General features: G+C 29.7%; 1 protein-coding gene across 4 annotated transcripts; it reads right to left on the bottom strand.

Moving 5' to 3' along the window:
- Positions 1 to 9,084: 9,084 nt before the first annotated feature.
- LOC140875120 (uncharacterized protein At4g33100) lies at positions 9,085 to 11,520 on the bottom strand. 4 transcript variants are annotated; one of them, XM_073278669.1, is made up of 5 exons: positions 11,288 to 11,520; positions 11,007 to 11,199; positions 9,689 to 9,785; positions 9,414 to 9,498; positions 9,085 to 9,308 (listed from the first exon to the last, which is right to left on the bottom strand). In XM_073278669.1, the coding sequence occupies exons 3-5, from the start codon at positions 9,781 to 9,783 to the stop codon at positions 9,207 to 9,209; spliced, it is 282 nt and encodes a 93-aa protein (XP_073134770.1). In that variant the 5' UTR covers positions 9,784 to 9,785; positions 11,007 to 11,199; positions 11,288 to 11,520; the 3' UTR covers positions 9,085 to 9,206. The 4 variants fall into 4 exon arrangements, with proteins under 4 accessions (XP_073134770.1, XP_073134769.1, XP_073134771.1 ...); XM_073278668.1 differs by having other exon boundaries at positions 11,007 to 11,520; XM_073278670.1 differs by lacking the exon at positions 11,007 to 11,199.
- Between the last annotated feature and the right edge of the window lie 13,933 nt (positions 11,521 to 25,453).

Here is a 25,453-nt window from a genome sequence, read left to right as displayed (position 1 = left end):
AAATTTATAAATTATAAAAAATTTAAGTGAAATCAAAAGTTGGTAGTGTTTGAAAACAAATGTGAAAATCTAAAAATCAAAGTTAGGTAGTGCTTGATATATACGTGATTATAGAGTAATTTTAACATTGACCTTTTTATTAGAATCACTTTTGGAGAATCATAATCACTATATGACTAACTTTTGGATTTAAATTAAGTTAAGCATAGAAACACACAACAATCATTTTTTTAAACCAAAATCTAACAATCATTTTTTAAAACCAAAATCTAACAATCATTTTTTTTAGCGATTGCAAACACTCTTTAATATCATGGGTTCTCACATTTTAATGGAAGTCGATATCATGTGTTAATGATACATAAGATAAAATTATGTCACGTTGATAAATACTCCAAATGTTACATAAAAAAATCCAAGATTTTATAATTTTTATCGCATTTTTGGAAGTGTTTGCAAAAGATCATGCTTTTGTAGAAATGATTAAATTTACAGATTATAAGGCCATCTCCAACCCATTACGCTATCTTGGTGTCACACTAACTTTAAAATAGTGTAATTTTTGCACCAAATTCAAAACTCATCTCTAACCCATTAACTCTAAATTTACACTAAAAAGAATATTCTCGAAATATTCTTTATTATTTTATTCACAACAACTAATTTATTCCACAAAATATTTTTAAACACCATAATTAAAATATCAATAATACCTAAAATAATTTCTATATAGATATTAATTAGAAATATTGATGAATTAAAACTTTAAATTAAATCTATTTTAGGAGATATTTTTTTTAAAATTCAAAAATGTAATTTCGTTATTTAAATACTTAAACTTCTTAATTAATTGAATATAAATAATTAACTATTAAAAACATTAAAATCACACGTAAAAATAATCTGAATAAATCAAAATGTAAATTTAGTTGATTATTGAATAAATTAAAATTTTAAAATAAATAATTAAAATTTTATATAATAATATAATTAAATTATTAATAAAAAATCTTAATATTTATTATAATAAAAAAATAGAAAGAAAAAACAAAAAAAAAAGGGGGAGGGATAGCGTTGCTACAGTGTTGCACCAAATTTGGTGCAACACTGTAGCAATACGCCAACCCAGCTCCAATTCAAGCGCCAATTTGGCGTATTACGCCAAATTGGTGCCTGATTGGAGAAGCTCTAAAAAAGTTAAGAAAGATCAAAAGTTGGTAGTATTTGGAAATAAATGTGAAAATCTAAAAATTAATGTTGGGTAGTTTTTGATAAATAAATGATTATTGTGATTTTAACATTGACATTTTTATTAAAATCACTTTTGGAGAATCATAATCGACTAGCTTTTAGATTTTAATTAAATTAAATATAAGCTAACACACAATTTAAGTTTAAGAAACACATAAAAATAATTTTTTAAAATCAAAAACTAATAATCATTTTTTTAGTATTTTCAAATACTCCTTTATAGTACGTCGCTAATATGGTATACAAAATTCTGAATGTCGGGCTTCATACTTTAATATATTCTTAGTCACTAAAATCCCATCAAGACCTAACGGCCTTTCTATACATTTTAATATTATATATAAATTAAATTATAATTTTTATAGAGAAATTGCATATATCACCCCGTGAAATCTCGTGTTTGCTGGTAACCCCTTGCGAAAATTTTTTGAGCTAAAAACTCCATGTGTTTTCAGATCGATAGCACGCGCACCACTCCCGCTGTGTTTTATGGCTCACGCGCTGTTAGATGCGAAAATGCAAGTGTTTTTTTTTATAAATTCGGTCTAAAATACCTTTAAATGATACACAGTCAATTCGGCATTTGAACCTGTCACCTTCATCTTCTCCGATCGCGACTCCGGCCAGCCATATTTTATACGTCGCCTTGCTTGCTTTAGACTCCTCTTCACCTCCCCTACAAGCCTCGACCTTTTCCCCTTCATTTTCTTCCCTCAATCTGTCGGGCCAGCTCCAATCTTACGCGGGTACTCACCGCGAAGCTGACTGGTTCTCCTTCATTTCCGACCAACTTCGACCACCAATCTTTCAAAGAAACCCGATCTGTGACCCTCTTGTCCAGACGAACAAAACACACACATCAATTTCTCCGATCCTACTTCCTTTGGAAAGATAAAATAGGGGCAATTTCGTCATTTTATTTTTTTATTATACTAAAATGTGTGCGCTGTAAATGTGAAATTATAGTGAGTTATTAGCTCAAAAATATTTCACAGGGAGTTATACACAAACCCAACATTTCACCTGAATGATATATGCCATTTCTCCATTTTTATAAATATATTTATACTAAAAAATAATATTTTTAAATAAAAATAATAATTTTAACTCAAATCAGCATATTATATATATAATATTTTTCATAACATAAATAATAAAAAAAATGATATTTTTGCGTTGAAAAATTACATTTGGACATAAAAAATAATTTTAAAATTGATCGAATCGGACCAGAAATCTCACATAGAGGACAAATCACATAAGAATTTTTGTGTTCATTTTACTGAAACATAGAAGACTTTGTGTAACTAGATAGCCAAATTCGAGCAGTATTGCCTTAATTTTATTAAAAGCTTCACAATACTAACTAATAATAAATTTTTAAAAGGTGCATACAAAAATTGTAAAATTTATTTTTAACGGTAATTCATCAGTGATAAAGCATTGGAATCCATTTGCATTGTCAAAACTTATAAATTTGATTTGGTCTTTTTTTTTTTTTTGAGAAACCCCAAAAAAGTGAAATTTTAGTTATTGTTATTATTTTGAAGGAGATGATATTTTAATTAATAATTGGGTCCTCACAGAGAATAAATTTAAATTCTTTGACATTAATTAACAATTCAATGCACATACCTATACTTGGGGACAAGTAAATGGGTCAGGTCCCTACTAGGCTGAGGCCAATTCATCTATACCCTCTACTGGATTCCAATCATTTTACTCACAGCTGGAATATTTTACACGCTTGTCGATTAATTCGTCTAATGATAACATAGAAATAGTAACATATATACCAAAAAAGAAAATAAAACTGACATTGGGGCAACTAATTTTTTTTCTTTGTACGAATTCAAGTAATTCATAAAAAAAATAGAATTCAAGTAATTTTATTGTATTTTAAATTATATTTAGTTTGAATATACGGTTCAAATGACAACATTGGATTAGCTGATTTGAAGTGAATAGAATTATGTATACTTGTGAAATATAGGAGATTTCAAATATTTTATTATAGTTTTGAGTCAAATGAATATAATGGATTTGATACATTGTTTGATATGAATAGAATTATGTATACTTGTGAAATATAGGAGATTTCAAATATTTTATTATAGTTTTGAGTCAAATGAATATAATGGATTTGATACATTGTTTGATATCAAATTATTCGAATTCTTCGATCTAATAAATTCAACCTTATAATGTATTCATGTTGATATATTTCTATTTTATGAATTTTAAATACATGATCTTCAAATAGTTTGACCTTATTCGATCATCTGAGTCATTTCATTATTTGAAAAATTGACTTAAAGATGAAGTTTGAAATGATTCGTAAGATCGATTTAAACACCTTCATTCGGCTTCAAAATTGGCTTAAAACCGAAATTGTATGATTTGTAATATACATATTTGAAATTTACTGAAACAAGTGTGATGAATTTTGACGAAGTATTTGATATCTAAGTCACATATCAAAATATAATTGGTGTGAATTTCAAATCAATATTTTTCTCAATGTAAAAATTTGGGTTCCGTTTGAACCTATACTTAAAAATCTTTTTCGTGTTAAAAAAGTGAAAAAACTTAAAGTATGTGTGTTTGGATAAGATTTTATAAAAAAAAAATTGATTTTTTTTTTAAAAGTGTTCTCAAAGTATAATTTTAAGTACATTGGAGAGATGGTTTGAAATATTTTTAGAATATAACTATGGAAGTCAAAGATAAACGCGCAACATTATTTCTGTGATGTTAAAATATTTTTATAAAATTGTTGTTCAAACACATTTATTTTTAAAACAACTTTTAAAATATTTTCTAAATTTTTTTTAAAAACACTTTTATAAAAATATTTTATAACGTCCAAACAGAACTTTGGAATTTCATTGCAATGTATTAATTATATCGAAACAAGTACCATCTAAAATCTTTGTTCATTCAAATCAAATTCATAAAGTCAAAAACATACATTTCCTCTCTTTGTTTCCTCTTTGGCTTTGCAAATTTACGAATTATTCTATGCTACAACTGAAGTATTTATCCTCTTATAATTTGATCAAATATTTACTATTGAAATACAAGCACATATATCAATTTTTATAAAAATATTAAAGACTTATATGACCTAATGATATTGAAATAAAAGTAAAAATTATACTTTTGATAAAGCATATACTAACTCGTTGAACTACCAAAAACCAAACCCATCCATGATAGTTAATATATTTAAATCCTTCGTGCAAACAAATTGTGAACAAGTTGAAAGAAGAAAAAAGGATTCGGTCACTTAACGAGTTACGATAACGTTTTGGCCGCAGGTTTATGAAAATCAATCTAACTTGACAATTTAATTTAACTATTTAAGTAATTTTTCTAACAAACTTTAAAATGATCAATAATTCGAATTTTAGAGTCTCTTCCAAATTCGTGCCATAATTTAATCTACTCGAGAGTATCCATATATTACAGATAAAACAATATTTAGCACTCTGCGATAACTCAAAAAAAAAAAAAACAGATGCGTTTTCAAAAACTGGGCATAAAATCTCTACAAATAGGGAAAATATTCCTAATTTTCAGAATATATTTAATTTAACACAAGAGTTTCATGCCAAAGTGATAATTGTAATTTGACCACACAATGAATTTTGTCTTGATTTAACACCTAATGAGAGTGAAACAAGCCTATGCATTAGACAGCAAAAAACGTAAAAACATAGCAGCCTATACGATTAAAGCGCACCAGCCAATGTCTTTTTCTTGAACAACATTTTGATACCTTATTGCCTTTTTTTTAAAAAAATTTAAAGCCTTATTGGCTTATTTTATGAATGAATGTATTGTGTAGGCATGCTGTTATTTTCTTAATTTGCCAAGGACCCTTGATTGGACACCAAAAGACACTGGCTGATCACCGAAAATTTTCAAGGCAAAATCAAGAGATCAACTCATGAAATGATAATCGGTGAATAAAAGATGAACTGAATATATATCATGAAGAAACAAATATTACTCAGTCATAAGAGCAGTTGAGCAAAGTTCAACTGAAAGTATGAAGACCACTCGAGTTGAGTTTAACTAAAACCTAAGCCGATCGAGAATCTGTGCAAGCCAATCCAAATCAAACAGAATAGGTTTTTCCATACCAGACAAAAGCGCCGAAAACAGAAACACATTCAAGGCATCAGACATAAACTGAGAGGATTTTGAGAGAACCCTAGGAACTATAAGAGAGTCTCACCAATAGGAAACATTATATTTTCATGAAACACAAATTTTGTTCCCTTCCTTATCCTAGATTCTTTCCTATCTAATAAGATATATAATCTTGTACAAAGGAAACTAGATCTTATAACACATCTCACATCTTCCTCCAGTCCTTCGACCACTGGCTCCGACCTCCACTAGATCCCCCCTCCTCTTGTCATTCCGGATAGCTCGCCCCTCTCAGTCCTGGCCCTAACCAAAGTAGACTATCAATCCTGTCCTCAAGCAGCCACTACATCTCACCTCTGTCCCGAACTCGAGCTGCAATATAGCTCTTCCCGGGCACTTGTTCATCTGACTACGCCACCTTTGCCACTAGTCTTACTGCCTAGTGGACTTCATCCCGGGCCGCGGTAGACTACCTCCTGGGCCGAGGTGGACTTCTATATATATATCACAAACGTTTCACGGTTTTAAAAATATCGTTCGAAATTGTATTGAATATTAAAATGTTAGAACAAAAAAAAAACCGTTGCAATCTTTTGCTGTCACGCCCCGAAACCGGGCCTAGTTGACATCGGCGTTGTTTAACAATTTAACATTGAAACAACAAGCCTCATAGTATAAGTCTTGCCAAAAACCAGTCTATTTCATAAACCATAACTATTTTTACAGAGAAAAAACACAAGTGCGATAATGCGGAAGCGAAATTAAAATTTAAAGTAAAAATATTTCTTCAACTTGAACTGATCCATCCTCACCAACCTCAGAACATATTCTGTTCTTCGTCATCTAACTCATTTTCATTTTTATCTGGGGAGCAAAGTAAGGAGGTGAGTGTTTTGGGAAACACTCAACAAGTGGGGGCCGATCGAGCACGATAAACACCAAAATATATTTACATGTACTCATGTATATTTTATAATCTCGAAACAAAAAAAAGCATGCTGAATTCGAACAAATACGAAGCAAATATTGCAATGTTAATTATCTCATTTTCCGTGGTTCTACTGATCAGTCCCCTATATGTTACTCCTCTAAGGGGCGAGGCCAAAGGAACGGTTATTATAACCCACCGCATCAGGGCCATATCAAATCAAATCAAATCGTCGAAAATTCCTTAACTATTTCTAAATCGACTCTTAACAGTTCATCTCAAATATTTCCAAATAATTCTAACATGCTTCAAATAATATCACGAATAACCAACAAATAATATATATCAAAGTGAAACGAATATTATCATGCCGATCGAATTTTCAAAAGCATAAGTATTTATGTTATAAAACTTAACTCACACGCAAAAATAAATATAAGTGTAAAAACTTATATCACACAAAAGAAAAGTAGAAGCCCACTTACCTTATTTTCAGATTTGTATGCAACAAAATTCAGTCAACTTGCAGAAGTATTTTTGGAATATTGAACCGTCGGATCGACCTCAAATTTGGTCCGCACGTTCATAAGGATGTAAGAAATATTATGAACGGTTAAGATTGTCTTTTAAGGTCATTTGATACCGTTTCTGGTCGACGAACTGGAGTCGCTCCCTTCTCGATTAGAATCTGCCACGTATTATTGTGAAGGCCTTTAACATATATCTAACCGTTGGATTGGGCTAAAATTTGGATATGTTATTCAAAACATGTGTGGGTATAATATGAATGGTGGAGATGGGATTTATTGCAATTTAGCGATGGGAATGACGTTTTCTCTGCTGCTGAAAATTTCAGGATTTGGACAGAAACTTGGGTAGTGCATATGCTCGAATTTGTGTGTTCTTTTCCATCAGCTTATTCCCCTATTTATAGGCTTCATATAGCTGTCAAAGGCCTCCTATTAACAGTCATTTATCTTCCATAATAGCCATTAATCTCCATTACCATGGATGTTACAATGGCTGTTACAATTCTCCATCATTTTCCATTACTATGGCTATTACTATGGTTGTTACACCCTCTCCCAAATCAGCTGCTTGTCTTTTTGAATTCCATCGGTTAGGGAGGTGCTTCTGAAATTTTGAGTCTTCACATTTGCAACGGTTATTTAAACCGTTTCACCTTGCGATGATTTTTATATAACCGATGCAAACTTATTGCAACGGTTTTTCATAAACCGTCGAAACTAATATATGTATATATATATACATACAAAAATATATATAAGCATGTAGTTGCGATGGTTTTAGAAACCCATCGCACATTGCGATGGTTTTTTCAAACCCGTCGTATATTCTAATATATATATACACAAATATATATAAGCATGTAGTTGCGACGGTTTTGACAGAACCGTCGGCCATTACGATGGTGTTTTCAAAACCGTCGCAATGTGCGTCAGTTTTTTGAAAACCGTCGTACATTCTAATATATATATACACACACACAAATATATATAAGCACGTAGTTGCAACGATTTAGACAAAACCGTCGCCAATTGCTTAGGTAGTAACTTAGGTAGCGTTTAGGTTTGCTTCTAAAAAGTTCAAAATTTTGTGAAGGACAACTCATAAGCACTTTATAGACACTACCTTAATCCACTTAAGACAAGCGATTCAATAGCCAAATGGGCAGACTATTGACCTTCGTTTCTGCGTTGTTCCAATTGCAGAACTAGTAGGTGGCAATAAAGGAAGTGTGTATGGCTGCAAATTTGAAATTTCCATCTCAAGAAAAATAAGCGAATAGGTCACATCTTAAGAAAGGAAACGACCTTAATAATGGGGAGTGATAGACTCTTGCTACTGGAACATCAGTATGATTATGTAGCTTTAAACACAAAAGTCCCCGGATTTCGAGTCAAGAACAAACCAAGTGAAATCCTCTGAGGTTAAGTAGTTCGATGTGGTTACAATGTCAAATGAGCTTTCTCTAGGAACATGAAAGAGAGGAGAGACATTCAAGAAACACTGGTGATAAGAACTCGAGAACTTTTCTTAAGTTCCAATGTACCATATACACAACTTGCTAAATTTGTCTCAGCGGGAACAAACTTCTAGTCATTTACTGGCATTGTACATCATTACATTATTATCACGAATCCCCGATAGATGGCCACGTAGGCTGCTATTCCACTTCCAAAAGGAAAACAATGTTTAGGAAAGTATATAATCAGAGCAGAGACAAATAACAGACAATATGGCAGAATAAAGCAATAATAAGGGTAGGAAACCCTTATTATTATGGAGCCACTCTGAGATATAACTTGTCTGACCCTTTAAACATCGAAACCCAGGATGACCACTCTAAGGAAGTATTTGTGAGAGCTTCTAAGAAGCACTTCTCAGCTTCTAGGAAACCCTTTAAACACCGAAACCCAGGATGACCACTCTAAGAAAGTGTTTGGGAGAGCTTCTAGGAAGTCCTTCTCAGCTTCTCGTTAACAAAATTTCACAAAATTTCAAATTTTGTTAATGAAAAGCTGAGAAGTGCTTTCTAAAAGCTTTCTCAAACACTATCTAAATGGCTTTGGTTCACACATGAACTATATCATCGATACGGATCTTATGCTAGTCCTTCTTTAGATCAATCCTTCCGCTATGCTGACACTCAAACAGAGGATCAATATAACCAACCAAAGTCCATAAAATTCTAAAGATAAATACAGAACAAAACTTCAAAAATCACAATATTTCAAAATTTCAACTTCTTCATAACCAAATAAAATAAGTGATCTTACAAAATAGTAAAATATGACTATTAAAAAAATTACATCGATTTCTAGGATTAATCTTTGGCAAAATATCACTAGGAAACACTAGAATGGCTTTTAAATTCAGCTCGACTGTTTGAATCCACAATGCCATCAGCTTCCAAGAATCGACTTAGATGCTTATCATCCAAATGTTGCTGTCAAACGGGCAAAGAATTAAACAATCAATACTTTTTTTTACCAGAATTCCCAAGAAAAATAAAAGTTTAATTCAACATCCAATTCACAAAAACTTATCTTACAGATAAGCATTCTCTGTACTTCTCCCACTCAAGAACACACTCTTCTTTATCCCATAAACCCTTCAAGAACTTCTCCGAATACCACCTATACAAAGCCAAAATAGGCAATAACCGGTTAGGGCTCCACGAAATTTTCAACACAAAAAGAAAAACAATAGAACAATATTCCACCCCCAAAAAAATCCCCATTCACCACAAAATGTCATATTTTTTCTGAAATTTCAACATAAAATCCACTCAAACAAAAAACCCAAAAATCAAACATAAAAGATTACCTGTTGAAACAGCTGTGATAAGCAATCCTAAGATGAGCACAAGGTGAAGTTGCGGAAGTCGACGACCGATTGTTGTCCCTCCTTAGAATTCCCATCTCTGCAGATTATGTGAGGCCCAGTTAATCTAATTATATTTAATGATCATACAAATAAGTAATTAATAGTTAAGCAGTGGAAAAACGATTTAAAAAGAAGGATTTTGGGCCCATATAAATTTCGGCATGACCTCCCCATAAGTAGGACATCCCGAAAACTCAGACAACGGTTTATATGAAAATAATTCAAACTAGAACCTCAGCAATTTAAAATACCACACAACAAGTGCCGGCCAGGCACGACAACTAAATAAAACATTTAACAAACATTTGAGCCAGCAAGGCTCGATAACAACATAAACACTTTAAAACATGAACTGGCTCAAAGTAAACGGGATAACAGGAGCCAACGAATGGTACGATAACAACTAGAACAATGCTCGAGCTATAACACACAGGGGAGCTACATCGTCATGAAACTAAACCGCCCTGCCAAGTATGCGAGGTATGTCGTGTTGTGTGAAATCCAACACCCACGACTCGGCCTCCATACAACTGATACACGATACAACAGGAAGGCACAATAACGAATAACGTATGATGTCAAGATTCTAAGAGCATATCACACAGAAAATCAGTGTTCTAAAAAGCTCGCTTAAGCCACGCTTAATCTCGCTTAAGCTTTAATACGCTTAAGATCGATTAAGCGACCGCTTTTTAGAACGGAAGATTTCATTTTTTTTTAAATGAAAATATTTTTATAAATATGTATATTTATAGTTTAGAACTTGAATTATCTATTAAATCTTATATTTATGGTTAATCTAACATTTTATTTAATGTTTGTCTAAAAAAATTAAAATTACAGTAAATATTGAAAACGCTTTTTCACGCTTAAACTCGTTCTAAGCTCGAAAAGCTTGAACCTTGACATTCACGCTTCGACGCGCTCCACGCTTTTTAGAATATTACAGAAAATGCATGAGAGAATAGACAATCATGATAACTAGGCTTAAAACCCACCAACTGATTTCAAAATATTAACAACGGGTGCCAAGAATACAATACAACAGTTAACAAGAAACGATAGGCTCAATATGTGATGCTATGAACATCATGCCCTTTCTAGATGCCAAACAATATGTCAAATATATTAACATATAAACAACGAGACATTTAAATTCACATAACTCATATAGATCACTTAATTTACATAAATGATGTAAATATGCATAAAACAAGATTTATATGTCACCGTCGTATGTAACTAAACTGTAACATACCTATACCAACTCAACAAGGTTCAATGTTCACTTTGCTTTCCAAAGTTTCGGTCTACAACACATTAAAATATTCCAAGACCGAATACATTCACAACTCAAGCTTGAAATATGTCGCAACTCGAAGCTAAAACAAGCTGAATTGGAAAGCAGTCGAAATTCGCCGAAAAACTCGCCGGAAAATGTTCGAAACCAACTGGAAAAATAGGGGCTGGATCGAGTTTAAATACTAGTTCGAATACAGCCTCTAGGTAGTGAGAAAACAACAAAACCGAAAGCAAAACCTGTGAAGGAACGTAGCAGAAATCACGCGCAGAACCAGCTTACAAATAGGGTTCGATTTGGGCAGAAACGACCATCAAAAATTGTGATTCATGGCTCAAATCGAAGCTACGGATGTAAGGAAGAAAACCCTCAAACGGATCGAAGTTTGGACATCGAACGAAGGAGATAAGAACCGAATACAGCAGCTGCGCAGAGGATGACGGGAGCGACGGGTTTGGGGAATGAACTTGTCTCTCTTTTCTTTCTTTGTATTACACACACGAGACTTTGTTTTGATGATATTACTAGAATTTCACCTGTGCTATGCATAGAGTATTATTTTCATGTATTTTTTTTTGAAAAAATTAATAAATATGATTGTTTGAATAAATAATTAAAATACAAATAAATTAAGGTTGAATTGTATTAGATGATTTAAAATCTATCAATATAAATGTGTTTTCATTGTTGAGATAACTTTTTAAAAATAAAATAAAATTTATCTTGATATTTATTACACTACAATTGAGGTGATCAAAACGGATTTCAAATTCTTAGAGTATTGAAATCAATTTAAATTAATTATGGTTGAAGGGGTGTTTGACGGAGTATATAAGTTTTATAAATTTTTTTGGAAAACTATTAGAAAATAGTTTTAAACAGTTGAATCTTTGAGATAAGCTATTTAACATCCTTTAAGATCTATAAAAAAAAGTTTTTACACCCCTATTATTTTTTAAAATTTCTTATTTTAACATTTTAAAATTATATTATTTCCTAAATAATTTATTTATCCAATAATTATAAATTTGATGTATGCAATATTTGTATTTTATACAAAAAAAAATAGAAATTTTTTAAATTTTAAAAATTTAAATTTGAAATATAAAAATATAAAAAAATAAAATAAAAAAATAAATAAAATAAAATATAGATACATAATATTTGGATAAGGTAAGGTACATTAAACTCTGTAAAATTAGTATAAAATGTTCTTTATATTACCAAAAATTAATATATAAATTATATAAAAGTAAATAAACAAAACAAACTATAAGTATGATAATAAAAAAATATAAAAATTAAATTTATATTTATTTATATTTTAAAAAATTTTAGATCAACAATTATATCACTTAAATCATATATTATATTTTCTTGAATATCCTATGTTATTTCTATCTATATTTTTGAATTCAATAATATCTTATTTGAATTTTTAAATTTGATGATAATAATATCTTCTCTATTTTCAGAAATTATTTTTCGGTTAAAATATATATATATGTATGTATATGTATAGTTTAACTTCAATCGTATTTTTATCTACATTCTAAAATTTTTATATTAAATAATATATCGCTCGTAACATCATCGTTTTTTGAATATTTGTTGCATATATCTATATATGCATATAGAAAAATCAATCATCCTATTAAAAGTAAATGTTAAATTTTACTTGATAAAAAAATACTATTTAAATTTTTACAATCTTATTTTTATGTATATTTAAAATTTCTGAATTAAATAGAATATCACTAATAATATTATTATTTTTTTGAATATTTGTTTACTGTTATATATATATATATATATATATATATATATAATAAACAAAAAACCTTTAAATTAAATTTTGTTTCATAATTAAAAATATTTTTTTATAAAAAAAACTCTATCATATTTTTATAAAAAAATAAAAAAAATTAAATGCTGTAAAAAGATTATTTTGATTTGTGTTTTTAATTCAAACATATTTTTTTATTTATATTTTCAAAACTTTAGTTTAACTATTTGTAGCTGAGTTTTATGTTTTTATATATAAAAATGTTAAAGGTATAACAAATATCATATACAATTATATTTACAACAATAATATCCTGATATTTTGATATTTTATGTGATATTTTGTATTTAATTTATCATGATATTTTGATATATTAAAATCTTGTATTTATTTGTTGGCTTGTAAAATTTGATCTATAAATTTGTTTGTATTAGGCAAACACAACCAAAGATAAAAGCAAAAATTAAATAGTATTTTTATCTATATGCAGAACAATCACCTTATTAACCAAAAATTAAACTTTTTATTTTATCATGAGAATATTATTTTAATTTTTGTTTAAATTCAACCCATATTTTTATATATATTTTAAATAAAAATTATGTTTTCATCATAAAAAAATTATTTTAAATTTTTTTAAATTTAATCGCATTTTTACATGTGTTTTAAAATATTTAGATAAAAATCTCTCTCATTTATTCATAATATAATTTTTTTGAATCTATCTTTATCTATGAATTTAAATACATAATTATCTTTATTTGTATTTTTTATGCATTTACTACTTTGGAATGAAACTCGGGAAAAGCTCACTTTTCTTTTTTTAGTATACTTTTCTGTTTATATATATATATATATATATATAGATATAGATTTTTACATGTGTTTTTAAATATTTAGATAAAAATCTCTATCATTTATTCATAATATAATTTTTTTAAATCTATCTTTATCTATGAATTTAAATACATTATTATCTTTATTTGTATTTTTTATGCATTTACTACTTTGGAATGAAACTTTAGGCGGGAAAAACTCACTTTTCTTTTTTTAGTATACTTTTTTGTTTTTATATATACTAGTATTTCACCCCGTGCGATGCACGGAGTATTAATATTTTAATAAATAAAAAATTATTATTAATTTTTTAGAATATATATCATAAAAAATTTATATCAAGTTTATAATTAATATACATATAAAATTGATTTACTAACAATTAATATACATTCACAACGATACTCTTTTAAAAATTCAAAAATGTAATATTATATAAATTTTTTTATATATTTAATATGATAAATATTAGTGAGAACTAAACATATAAAAGTAACACAACACTCAAAATAATAACATAAATTGAATAAAATGATACATCATTGTATATATTTTAATGCATTCTATATTTTTCAGGTGGGTCCAGCCAGAATTTCGATTATCTTAAGCAAAACCTAATTATCATTTATAGCATTTATGCAAATTTTAACATATATAGGGGCAAAAAAATTTAACTGAAATTAATTGAAAAATAATGATATATAATCAAATTTTGAATCGAAATTGATACATTATTATAAATAACATTTTTTAAATTTTTTACATATATATAACACAAAAAGTCAACCATAATTAAGAATTCGTGATAACTTTCTATCAAATTTTTAATTTTGAAACAAAAAAATTGATACATTACAATATATATAGTATTTATGAAAATTTTCATATATGTACACAACAAAAAATTGAAATTAAATTAAAAAGTATTGATAATATCATGTTAAATTTAAAATTTGAATAAAAAAATTGGTACTGCATCATATATTGCATTTATGAAAATTTTCAAATATACATAGACATAAAAAATTTAACTAAAACTAAAAAGTAGCAATAACTTCCGATCAAATTTTATTTTTTTAAATTGAAAAATGTTACATCGTTATATATAATATTTATCGAAATTTACACATATACATGGTTACAAAAAAATTAGAAGAAATTATAAAGTATTTATAGCATCCTTTGAAATTTCAATGTTTAAACCGAAAATTGGTACATTATTATATATAAAATTTACAAATTTTTTTTTTACATATTTGACCAAAAATTAATTGAAATTATAAAGTATTGATAACATACTAACATCCAATCAAATTTCAGATTTGAACAAAAAATTGGTATATTATCATATATAACATTTATGAAAATTTTCACATATATATATGAACATAAAATTTAACTGAAATAAAAAAATAGCGATAATATACGATCAAATTTCAAATTTTGAACCGTACATTGGTACATTAAAAATTTTCAAATTTTGAATCAAAAATTTTAAAATTTTGAAACATTAGATAAATTTTGAACAAAAAATCATGATATAAAAAAATTTGAAACCTAAAATATTGAAACAATCAATAAAATTTTAAAATTTGAAATATCCAATCAAATATCAAATTTTGAACCGAAAATTATCATATATATACAATTAATGAAAATTTTCACACACGTACATAATTGACTAAAATTAAATTAATAATATTTCAAATAAGTATTTTAAATTTTATTGATAATACTTATTTTATTTAATGAATTATAAAAATTATTAAAGACGGATCAAATTATTTATTATAATTTTGTTATTATTTGTTGTATAGCTGGTAGTTATTATTGATAACATGTATATGCTGATCACGATTCACGCATGCAAATATATTAATATTATTTTGTTTAATATTATTTCAAAACCAATATATTCACATAAACATATGAGAAATAATTATGAATGTTATTATTTTTTAAAAAAATACATCAATTAAATAATAATAATAAGAAAACAATCGATAAACCTAAAATAAAAAAATTAATGAAATATTATAATCGATGCATATATTTAAAGTTATTTTATATTTTCAATGTTCTTAATTTCAATCTCAATATGAATTTGGAAAGTTTTGAAATTAATTTTATATTTGGTAGGTGAATATCTCTTACTATTATATTAAAGATGTGAGTCTCATACTAATTTTTTTTGGTAAGTTGGTATAGCCTTTTATAATTTTCAAATAATTCTTTACAATATATTTTACAGAAAAAAAACAATGGAAAAGTAGATAATATTCATCGGTAAAATCCACATTTCAAAAAATAACTTTCCACATCCATTTTCTTTGTATATGCAGTTATTTTTTCTCTCTTCTATTACTTAGCATTATATTTCTCTTCCTTATGCAAAACAAAAAGAGAAAACCAAAACTAACTCAAATTTTGAAACTCTATATCAAATATGTTTAAATTAAGCACAAACGCATTTATCACATTTTTTGTTACACACATGTGTGCCAATATTGCTAGTAATTAATGGAAAATTTTGCATATATATAAGCATAAAAAATTAGCAAAAATTATCATATTAAACTATAACACACAAATATATATATATATATATATATATATATATATATATATATATATATCATTTATGAAAACTATATGCAAGCATATATAAATGTTTTACGTTGTGTCGTAAGTTTTTTATTAATAATTTGACATATATATACACGATATTTAAATTATTTACGATATTTTTGGTAAGATTAATTTGTATATGGACACAATAAATCAATTGAAATTAAAAAACAAACATTGATAAAAGTAGTAAATATTATTATTATTATTATTTGAACCGAAAACATTATATATAGTTTTAACAGAATTTCATCCATAATTTTCATTTATAGTAAGTATGTTTTGGCGGGAAACTACTATATTTAGTAAAAACTCTGCTTTTATATATATATTGTAACGCCCCGATTTTATCTTAATCGACTTTATTTGAGATAATCGAAGATTCCAGAGTTCAAGAGCCGACTTGATTTTGATCAGGGTCCTTTTTGCAAATTTCGGATTTTTCAGGGACTAAAGTGCAAATATTGAGATTATTAGATATTTAAGCTTGAGTTGACTTACCTTTTCACTTCATCCCCTTCCCCAACACGCCTCCTCCCTCTCTAGACGCCATGGACGTCTCCTTGAGCTCCCAGATTTCACCCCGAGCACGATCCGTCCGTTAGAATTTATTTCTGAAGGCAGATTAGCGATCACGGCTGCGAGAGCTTCGTTCTACCGTAAGTATTTCTCCGATCGGATATGTTTTGTTTTTCGGAGGTTGTTAGAATCGATTTAGATTCTAGTATGTTGTTCTTGGCGGAGTTCTGATCGTTTATTATCTGTCAGTTTTGAATTAGAGCGACGTTCGGATTTGTTATGATTTTTGGAAGCCATTTTCGAAAACTTGGATTTTGAGATTGATGGGTTGCCTTGTTATTGTTGTTTTGAGCATTGATATGAGGTTATATCGTTATTGAACTGCTGTCTGCATTTTCGGTTTGATCAGATTATAGCCGTTATGCCGTCGGTTTGAGTTTTGGATTGTTTACCGGTTCGAATTGTTGAGCCAAGCCTTTGTTTGAGTTGTATGTTAATCTCGAGCCTTTATTACTTCTTGCACAGATTGATTTGAGGCCAGTGGAATTGCGAGATTTCAGCTTTGTTCGACTTGGAGATTGTAGCCGGTATAGTATCGATTTCTTATTATCGATTGAAGTAGTTTGATTGAATCTTGATTGAGGAATCGTTGTTGTTTCCAGGTTTGGAGCATCGAAGTTGTTGAAAAGAGGTATAAGATGACTTAGATTGGAATGGAACGTGTGACTCGAATCCGACTTGATTCGAGTGTTCCGAAGAATCACATACTTGCATGTTATTTGATTATTTGAATTATTTGAGTTATGTTTTGAATTTCATTCATCTTGAACATGAATCCTTGATTTGAGTAGCGGGCAGGACGGCCCTTTTGATGATAGACGTTTTGGGGATTATATTGTGAGTGGCCTGGGTGTAGCCGTTTCACCTAGTGCTAGCATACTCCTTATAGTCGCACCAAAGTCTAGAGGATGGAGATACGTAGCACCACCTCGATCGGGAGAGTCGGTGAGTCGTTTACGTGATCTCGTCCTCGGGATCCCAAAAGCAAAAGCAGAAATGTTTTGATTATCCGACTTGATAATCCCAGATTTTAAAGACATGCATTGCATTTATGCATATGAATTGAGTTTTAGACATTCTTGTGGAATTTCATGGTTGTTTTATGAATATCTAGAATATGATGCATTTCGTTTGAGATGTTTTTATGATATTGCATGTTTGTCTCTTTTACTGGGAATATTATTCTCACCGGATTATCCGGCTGTTGTCTTGTCTTTGTATGTGTGCTTGGCAACAGGTGGGACAGGACCGAGTCAGAGATCGCATGGCTAGGTGGATGAGTTGATAGAGTGAGGCCTTGTTATTGTAGAAGTCGAATTTGAAATCGAACTTAGATTGTATTCGAACTCGATTTGTATTTTGGATTTTGGAACTTAGAATTGATGCATGTTCTACTCTTTCTTGTAATTGAATACTTCGTTGTTGGAAAAGTGTTAGTTGGATCATGTCGGAGCCTTTCCGGGTGTTAGATTGCATTTTTGGAGCCTTATTTTGAGCTAAAACAGCAGGCCATGCGCGCCCGCGCCTGGTGAGGAGCGCCCGCGCGTTCTGCTCCCTTTCTCGGAGGCCCGGGCAGGGCTGTATGCGCTCCCGCGCCTCGGGTGGCGCGTCCGCGCGTCACCCTGTGTAAAAAAAAAAAAAAAAAACTTTGCTTTTAATCTTAGATCTTGTATGCGTAATTATTGTTTCTTCTGAGATGAGATGATTAGAATCGAGGTCTCACATATATAGATTAATATTTTAGCCCACAGGGCATAGGCGAGTTGGTAAGGCCTGAGGTGACGTAGGAAATAATTCCCCAGCATTGCGGGTTCGATTCTCGTATGGAGCATATTCCTTGCCGAAATATTGTGGGGGGTAGGGGTGATCACGGTGCGGTTTGACGGTTTTTCATAAAAAAATCAAACCGAATTGCCAATTGCGGTACGGTTATATTTTATTTTTTTTGTTGCGGTGTAAATGTAAAATCATTTTAGCGGTTTTCGACGGTTTTAAGCGGTTGCGGTCGGTTCGCGGTTTTTTTTAATGATAGGTAAAATGGAAAAAAATAAAATTATTCAAATTATTAGAATAATGAATGAAAACTATAATAAACAAAATAAAACTAAATAAAATAAAAATTAAACGACAAAATAAAGTTAATCAACTATAATATGTTTAGGCAAGGTTTAAGATTAATATTTGTATAGAGAATTAGTAAATAGATTATGAAGAGAGAAAGAGGGGAATTTTTTTTGAAGAAGTGTTGGGATAGAAGAGAGTAGAGGCGGCATAAGATTATATCTATTGTGTATAATGTATATACAATGTGCTATAAATATAACTCTAGATAAATACCACTATGCATGGCGGTGCGGTGCGGGGCAGTTTGGGCCAAAAATTATAACCGAACCATGGCGGCGGGGCGGTTTCCATTTTTTTTTAAAACCGCGATTATTTCAAAAAATGAGATACAACGGTGCGGGGCGGTGCGGGGTGGTCGGTTCGGGCGGTTTTTGAAAAAATGTGATCACCCCTAGTGGGGGGTATGCTCTGGGGATTGGGCCATGTGCTCCCTCCTTCAGGTCCCTGCCGCTCATGCACATCCCTCGATTTATCCTCTGCATGAGCCAATGGGCATCTGACTCATGTGGAATGGGGTCCCCTTCGGGGTCAACCCTTTTAAAAAAAAAAAATATTATTAATATTTTTTTAGTACTAAAAATTAGTAAGCACATATGTTTGAATAAATAATTAAAATACAACTTAAGTTTTAATATAAAAGGATTGAAAATTAGAGATGTCAAAATGGGTCAGCAGGGTGGACCGGCCAACAACCCGTCGCAACCCATCATTAGGCGGGGCGGCCCACCTTTTAGGCGGGTTGGAAAAACATCAACTCAACCCACCTATTTTAGGTGGCGGGGCGGGCCAAACCGGCGAGTTCACGTGTAAATTGACAACCCATCAATTTTGTATGGCGGGGCGGGACAACCCGACGGGCCTAACCCATTTGGACACCTCTATTGAAAATCCATTAATTAAATGTATTTTCCTTTTTTAAGTAACTTAGACAAAAAAAAATTATATTTATATTTATTTACACTATAATTGAGTTAATTATAATAGGTTTCAAATCCTAAGAATATTATAATCATTTGAAATTCACTATGGTAAATGAAAATAAATAGGAGATTGATTTGAGTTTACATTGCTGAAATCCATAGATGTCAAATGACTCAATCCAAATGCACCCTAAACTGGTTATGAGCTCCGTTTGGATTGTTTTAAAAAAAACGTTCTTAATGTTTTGAAAGTAGAAAATATTTAAAATTTCTTTTTGGTTAAATTTTTTTAAAACCATCTTGAAAAATATTTTTAAAAAGCATTATTGGATAACATTTTTAAAAAAAATATTTGAAAGGTGTTTTGGTTGTTTTAAAAAAATGCGCGGCCAAAAAATGGAGCTCGTTTATTTAGAAAACAAAACAATGTATAAATGATGAAAGCTTTATAATACAACAATTGTTATTGAATATTTTTCTAATTGTTATACCAAAGATCGAAATTTTAAGATATATTAAAAAAAATTAAGATTCCTAGGATTCAACATATTTATACCTTTGTAATTCGTAACTCTGGATACCACTGACAATGACAAAACATGTGAATCTTCAAAATAAGTCATACATGAGACAATGATTCGCTCAATCATAAAAGAATAACATATTTGTTGGAATAAATATTTGTACAAACTTTTAATAAAAAATACAAAATAAAAAAAATAAAATAATAATAATAATAATAATAATAATAATAATAATAATAATAATAATAATAATAATAATAATAATAATAATAATAATATACAAATATTTAATGTACCAAAAACCATCATGACATATTGAAGTAAAAAATTCGAATTTTGTTTTCAAATTATTTTTAATATTTTATTTTTTTAAAATGTATATAATCATGAGTGTGTATATTTTTTTTATAAGTTTTTTTCATATTTCTTTTACTATTTATTTATTTTTATTTTTTACACATATTTAGGGAAAATTTATTATATTTTGATAAAATTTTCTTCTAGATTATTTTTTCTGCACATTAAGTTCTATTTTTTTTTTAAACGTAGGTATTTTGTTTTGTTTTGATTTGTTGCAAATATGTAAATATTTTTTCTAATATTATAAATTTATGCATTTTGTTTATTTTCTCGAGAGATTTGTTTATCTAATAATTGTAATTTTGACATATGCAATACTTTTATTCTATTAAAAAATAAAAGAAATTTTTTAAATTGTTAAATAAAATTTTTAAATTTTAAAATTTGAATAGAAAGATAGAAAAATTAAATACAAAAATACTAATATAATATAAATCGCATAACAATACTTTTATAAGATGAGGTTACACTAAATTCCATATTTTTGATAAAATGTTCTTATATTAAATATAATAAAAAATTAATAAAAGTATATAAAATTAAATAAATAAACCAATATACTATGACTGAAAAATAATTATAATATATCTATTGTATATGCATGTGATATGAAACATTTATAGGTTCGATATTCTAACAACAGCTGAAATTTAAAAAACATGAAAAATATCATAAAATTTTATTTTATCAAATTTATAATTTACTCATAATAATGCAATTATTTTTTTATTATACTTTTTTGTATATATATATATATATATATATATATATATATATATAGATTTAATAGATATAGTAAAAATAAATAAATAATGTATTTTTTGGTTATTTTTAATAGTTTTTGATAATACTATCCAAAAGACATTCCATAATTTATAAGTTTTTAGTAAGATAGATGCACAGAAATCGGAGAGGCAAGATATAATTATACATATTTTTCATTTTTTTTAATATATATATATATATATATATATATATATATATATATATATATATATATATTTGTTAGTAGATGACACCAAAATCGAAGAGTTGTAATGATGATGCTATTATACATCAATTTTTTTTTTGAAAATATGTTTTTATTTTTAATTTTTTTATTTACATAGATGCTTAATCTATTTAAAGTAAGTATTTTGAGTGAGAAAACTTGAAGTTTCCTTTTTTAGAAGACTTGCTTGGTTTTATATATACTAGTATTCCACCCGTGCGATGCACGGATTATATCTTGCATGTAGTATGATTAAATTGGTGGATGATGTGAAAAATTTTAAACAAATAATGATAAAAATAGTAAAAACGCACATTTGAACAAATAGTTGAAATTCAAATTAGCTAAATGGATTATATATCATACAATTAGAAAACAAACAAATTATCTTATAAATTTTGAAAAACTTTCTTAAAAACAACGTTTGTTGTTAAATTTTTCTAGTTGGTCTTACCATCACATATCAAGATTTTGAGACCCTTAGAATTGGTAACTTTAGATATAGCGACATACAACTGATTATGACTAAACACGAGATTTCTCAAAAAAAGTCCTACATTAGACCATGATTGACCCTGAATTTTGTTGATTGTCATTGATATATATGATACAATCAAATGATACTGTCTTCTTTAAAATTTAAAAGAAAGTATTGGATTAAAAGGTGTCAAAGACATTCTTGAAATAAGCAATTTGTGATCCGCATTCCAGTCATAACTTGTCCTTCCAAAACATGATTTCCGAGCCTCGTCAATATCAATCTAGTGTCATTTCATAAACCAAGAGAATGATCTATGTACCGCAGCAACATAACCGGAGTTCCAACCTTCAAGTTAAACCAAGAAAATGATCTATGTATATTCGCTGGTACAAATCTGCTTCGTTTTTCTGAAATAAAAAATTTAAATTTTCGATGACTAAATATTTTTAAAGATCCGTGATATAAAATCTATTTCATATCGGATTATAATTTTTTGGTATTTTGAAACAAATTCAATGTTTCCACCGATGAATACATATTCTCTGAACATATTTCATAGATCATTTCGTATGATCAATATTTACGTTGTTATTTGTACAATCTTCCAAACGGTAAAAATATTTTGTTATAGGAAGATTATCCATCATTTTTTAATATTCTAAAACAAAAATAAGTTTCACTCTTAAATTTGTCCGTAAAACAAATAATTTCCTGTTAATAATTTCTAATGTTTATTTAAATCCTGATATGTATGTTAAATCCAGATTTAAATAGCGTATAAACACTTTGAAATGTTGCATGCAATTATAAATGATTTTGGGTAATTATTATGTGGTCATGTGGATGTACTAATAGATGAATTCGATATATGCATGCACTTAAAATCATATGTTATTTTAAATATCCTTCTACATTGAAATTTTAACTTAGATAAGTTAATATCATAATCTACATAAGTATAATATTTATTCAACAATGTTTTGTTTATTTGCAGATTATCAATATAGTATGAAGTACTACTGTGAGACCTCGGTTCTAAACAACAATTAAAGGAGTAATTCAATAAGTAAGCAATTAAAAGCCAAGAGCATTTTTTTTAAAAGGGGACGCGCGGGCGCGCATGGCGTCCTGCCCAAGCCCTCGCGCGGGCGCGCCACCCGAGGTGCGGGCGCCTGAAGCTCTGCCCAAAATTTCCGAAACGAAGTGCGGGACGCGCGGGCGCACCACCCGAGGCGCGGGCGCGCATGACCTGCTGAATTGGCTCAAAACAAGCCTCCAAAAGTGCAATAACATAACCAAAAGAACTCTAACATGATCCAACTAATATATATCCAACAACATAGCATTTAAATACATAAAAGTGAAGAACAAGCATCGATGCTAGCTATTACAAGCCGAATACAGAATACAAGAGTTCTAACCACAAGCAAGACCACTTCCAATCCAAGTTCAAGTTCTTAACATGCTTCAAAACATAGGCTAGATTGTCATGCTAACAAGACTTCTAAACCGAGTCTCACTTCTACATCATTCCCTCAAAGCTAACCATGCCTCTTCTGACTTGATCCTGCCCCACCTGTTGCCAAGTACACATACAAAACAAAGCAACAGCCGGATAACCGGTGAGAATGATAATCCCAATAAAAGCAACATACAAGTAATACAACAACAAACATGCTTTCAAAAAAACAACGAAATCAATAACAACGTAATGAAATGCATGTCTTTAAACCGGGATATCAAATCTGATAAACGAGGGATTTCTGCTGTGCTTTTGGGATACCGAGGATGAGATCACGTAACCACTCACCGACTCTCCCAATCAAGGTGGTGCCACGTATCCCACTCCTCTAGACTTTGAGCAACTATAATGAGTATGCTAGCACTAGGCGAAATGACTACGACCTAGGCCACTCAATTATAGTTCCCAAACGTCTAAACAAAAAGGACGGTTCTGCCCGCTAAAAACAAGATTGGCTCAAGATGAATGCATAACAGAACATAAAACATAGCCATATAACAAAAGCTCAATCAAAACAACAGAACACAAGTTCCTCATGCTAGAACGAGTGTAGATGCAAGTATGTGCTTTTAAGGGAAACTCGAGAACCAACTGTCCTGAGTATGCTATCCCGCTATCGATGTCTGCTTTTACCTTTCAATGTCGTAGATCCAACTCCGGACAAGCTACAACAAAAGATTGTATCAACAACTATACAACCTAAACAACAAACAACGATTCAAGGAAATCTCTTTACCGATCTTCGTCCAACTCTCTGAAACGAACAATGCTGTTAACCCTGGGCTTGACAAACTTCAAACGAATCTGTTCAGATACAAATCAAAGATCAATAACCATGATCAACTTACAAGCCAAGTTCAACACTCAAAAACGGTTCGAAATCCCAAAACTCAAACCGACTGCATAACGGCTAAAAACTGAACAAACCGACAACGCAGACAGCAGTTCAATAGCGATATAATCTCATAACAATGCTAATACAACAACAACAAGGCAATCCCAACAAATCTCAAAACTCAAACTTTCGAAAATGGCTTCCAAAAATCACAACAAATCCGAACGTCGCTCGAATTCAAAACCGACAGATAATAAACGATCAGAACTCCGCCAAGAACAACATACTAGAATCTAGATCGATTCTAACAACCTCCAAAAAACAAAACATATCTGATCGGAGAAATACTTACGGTATAACAGAGCTCTCACTGCAGTGATCGATAATCGAGCTCGGGAGGAAATCTGGAAGATTGAAATCCAAAAGGGGCGCTTCAATGGAGTCTCTCGGTTGTGTGGAGGAGGAGGAAGACTTTAGAAATCAATTTCAAGTGTAGATAATATATAAAAATCAATATTTGCATTTTAGTCCTTGAAATTTCAAAAATTTGCAAAAAGGACCCTGATCAAAATCAAATCGGCTCGTGAACTCTGCAAACTCTGATTAACTCAAATAAACTCATTTAAGATAAAAACAGGGCGTTACAATTCTTTCCCACTAAGAAAAGATTTCGTCCTCGAAATCAACGAGAACCACAACTCATAAGATAGAAAAAAGAACTAAAGATAGTAAGAAGAACTCACGTCATCTGAATAACTCCGGAAAACGCTGGCTCATGCCAAACTCTGTCTCCCAAGTCGCTTCCTCGACGCCGTGAT

The sequence above is a fragment of the Henckelia pumila genome, chromosome 1, assembly GCF_033568475.1.
Source record: "Henckelia pumila isolate YLH828 chromosome 1, ASM3356847v2, whole genome shotgun sequence".
NCBI lineage: Eukaryota > Viridiplantae > Streptophyta > Magnoliopsida > Lamiales > Gesneriaceae > Henckelia > Henckelia pumila.
The sequence above is the reverse complement of the archived record's forward strand: the minus strand, read 5'-3'. Positions and strand labels throughout refer to the sequence as shown.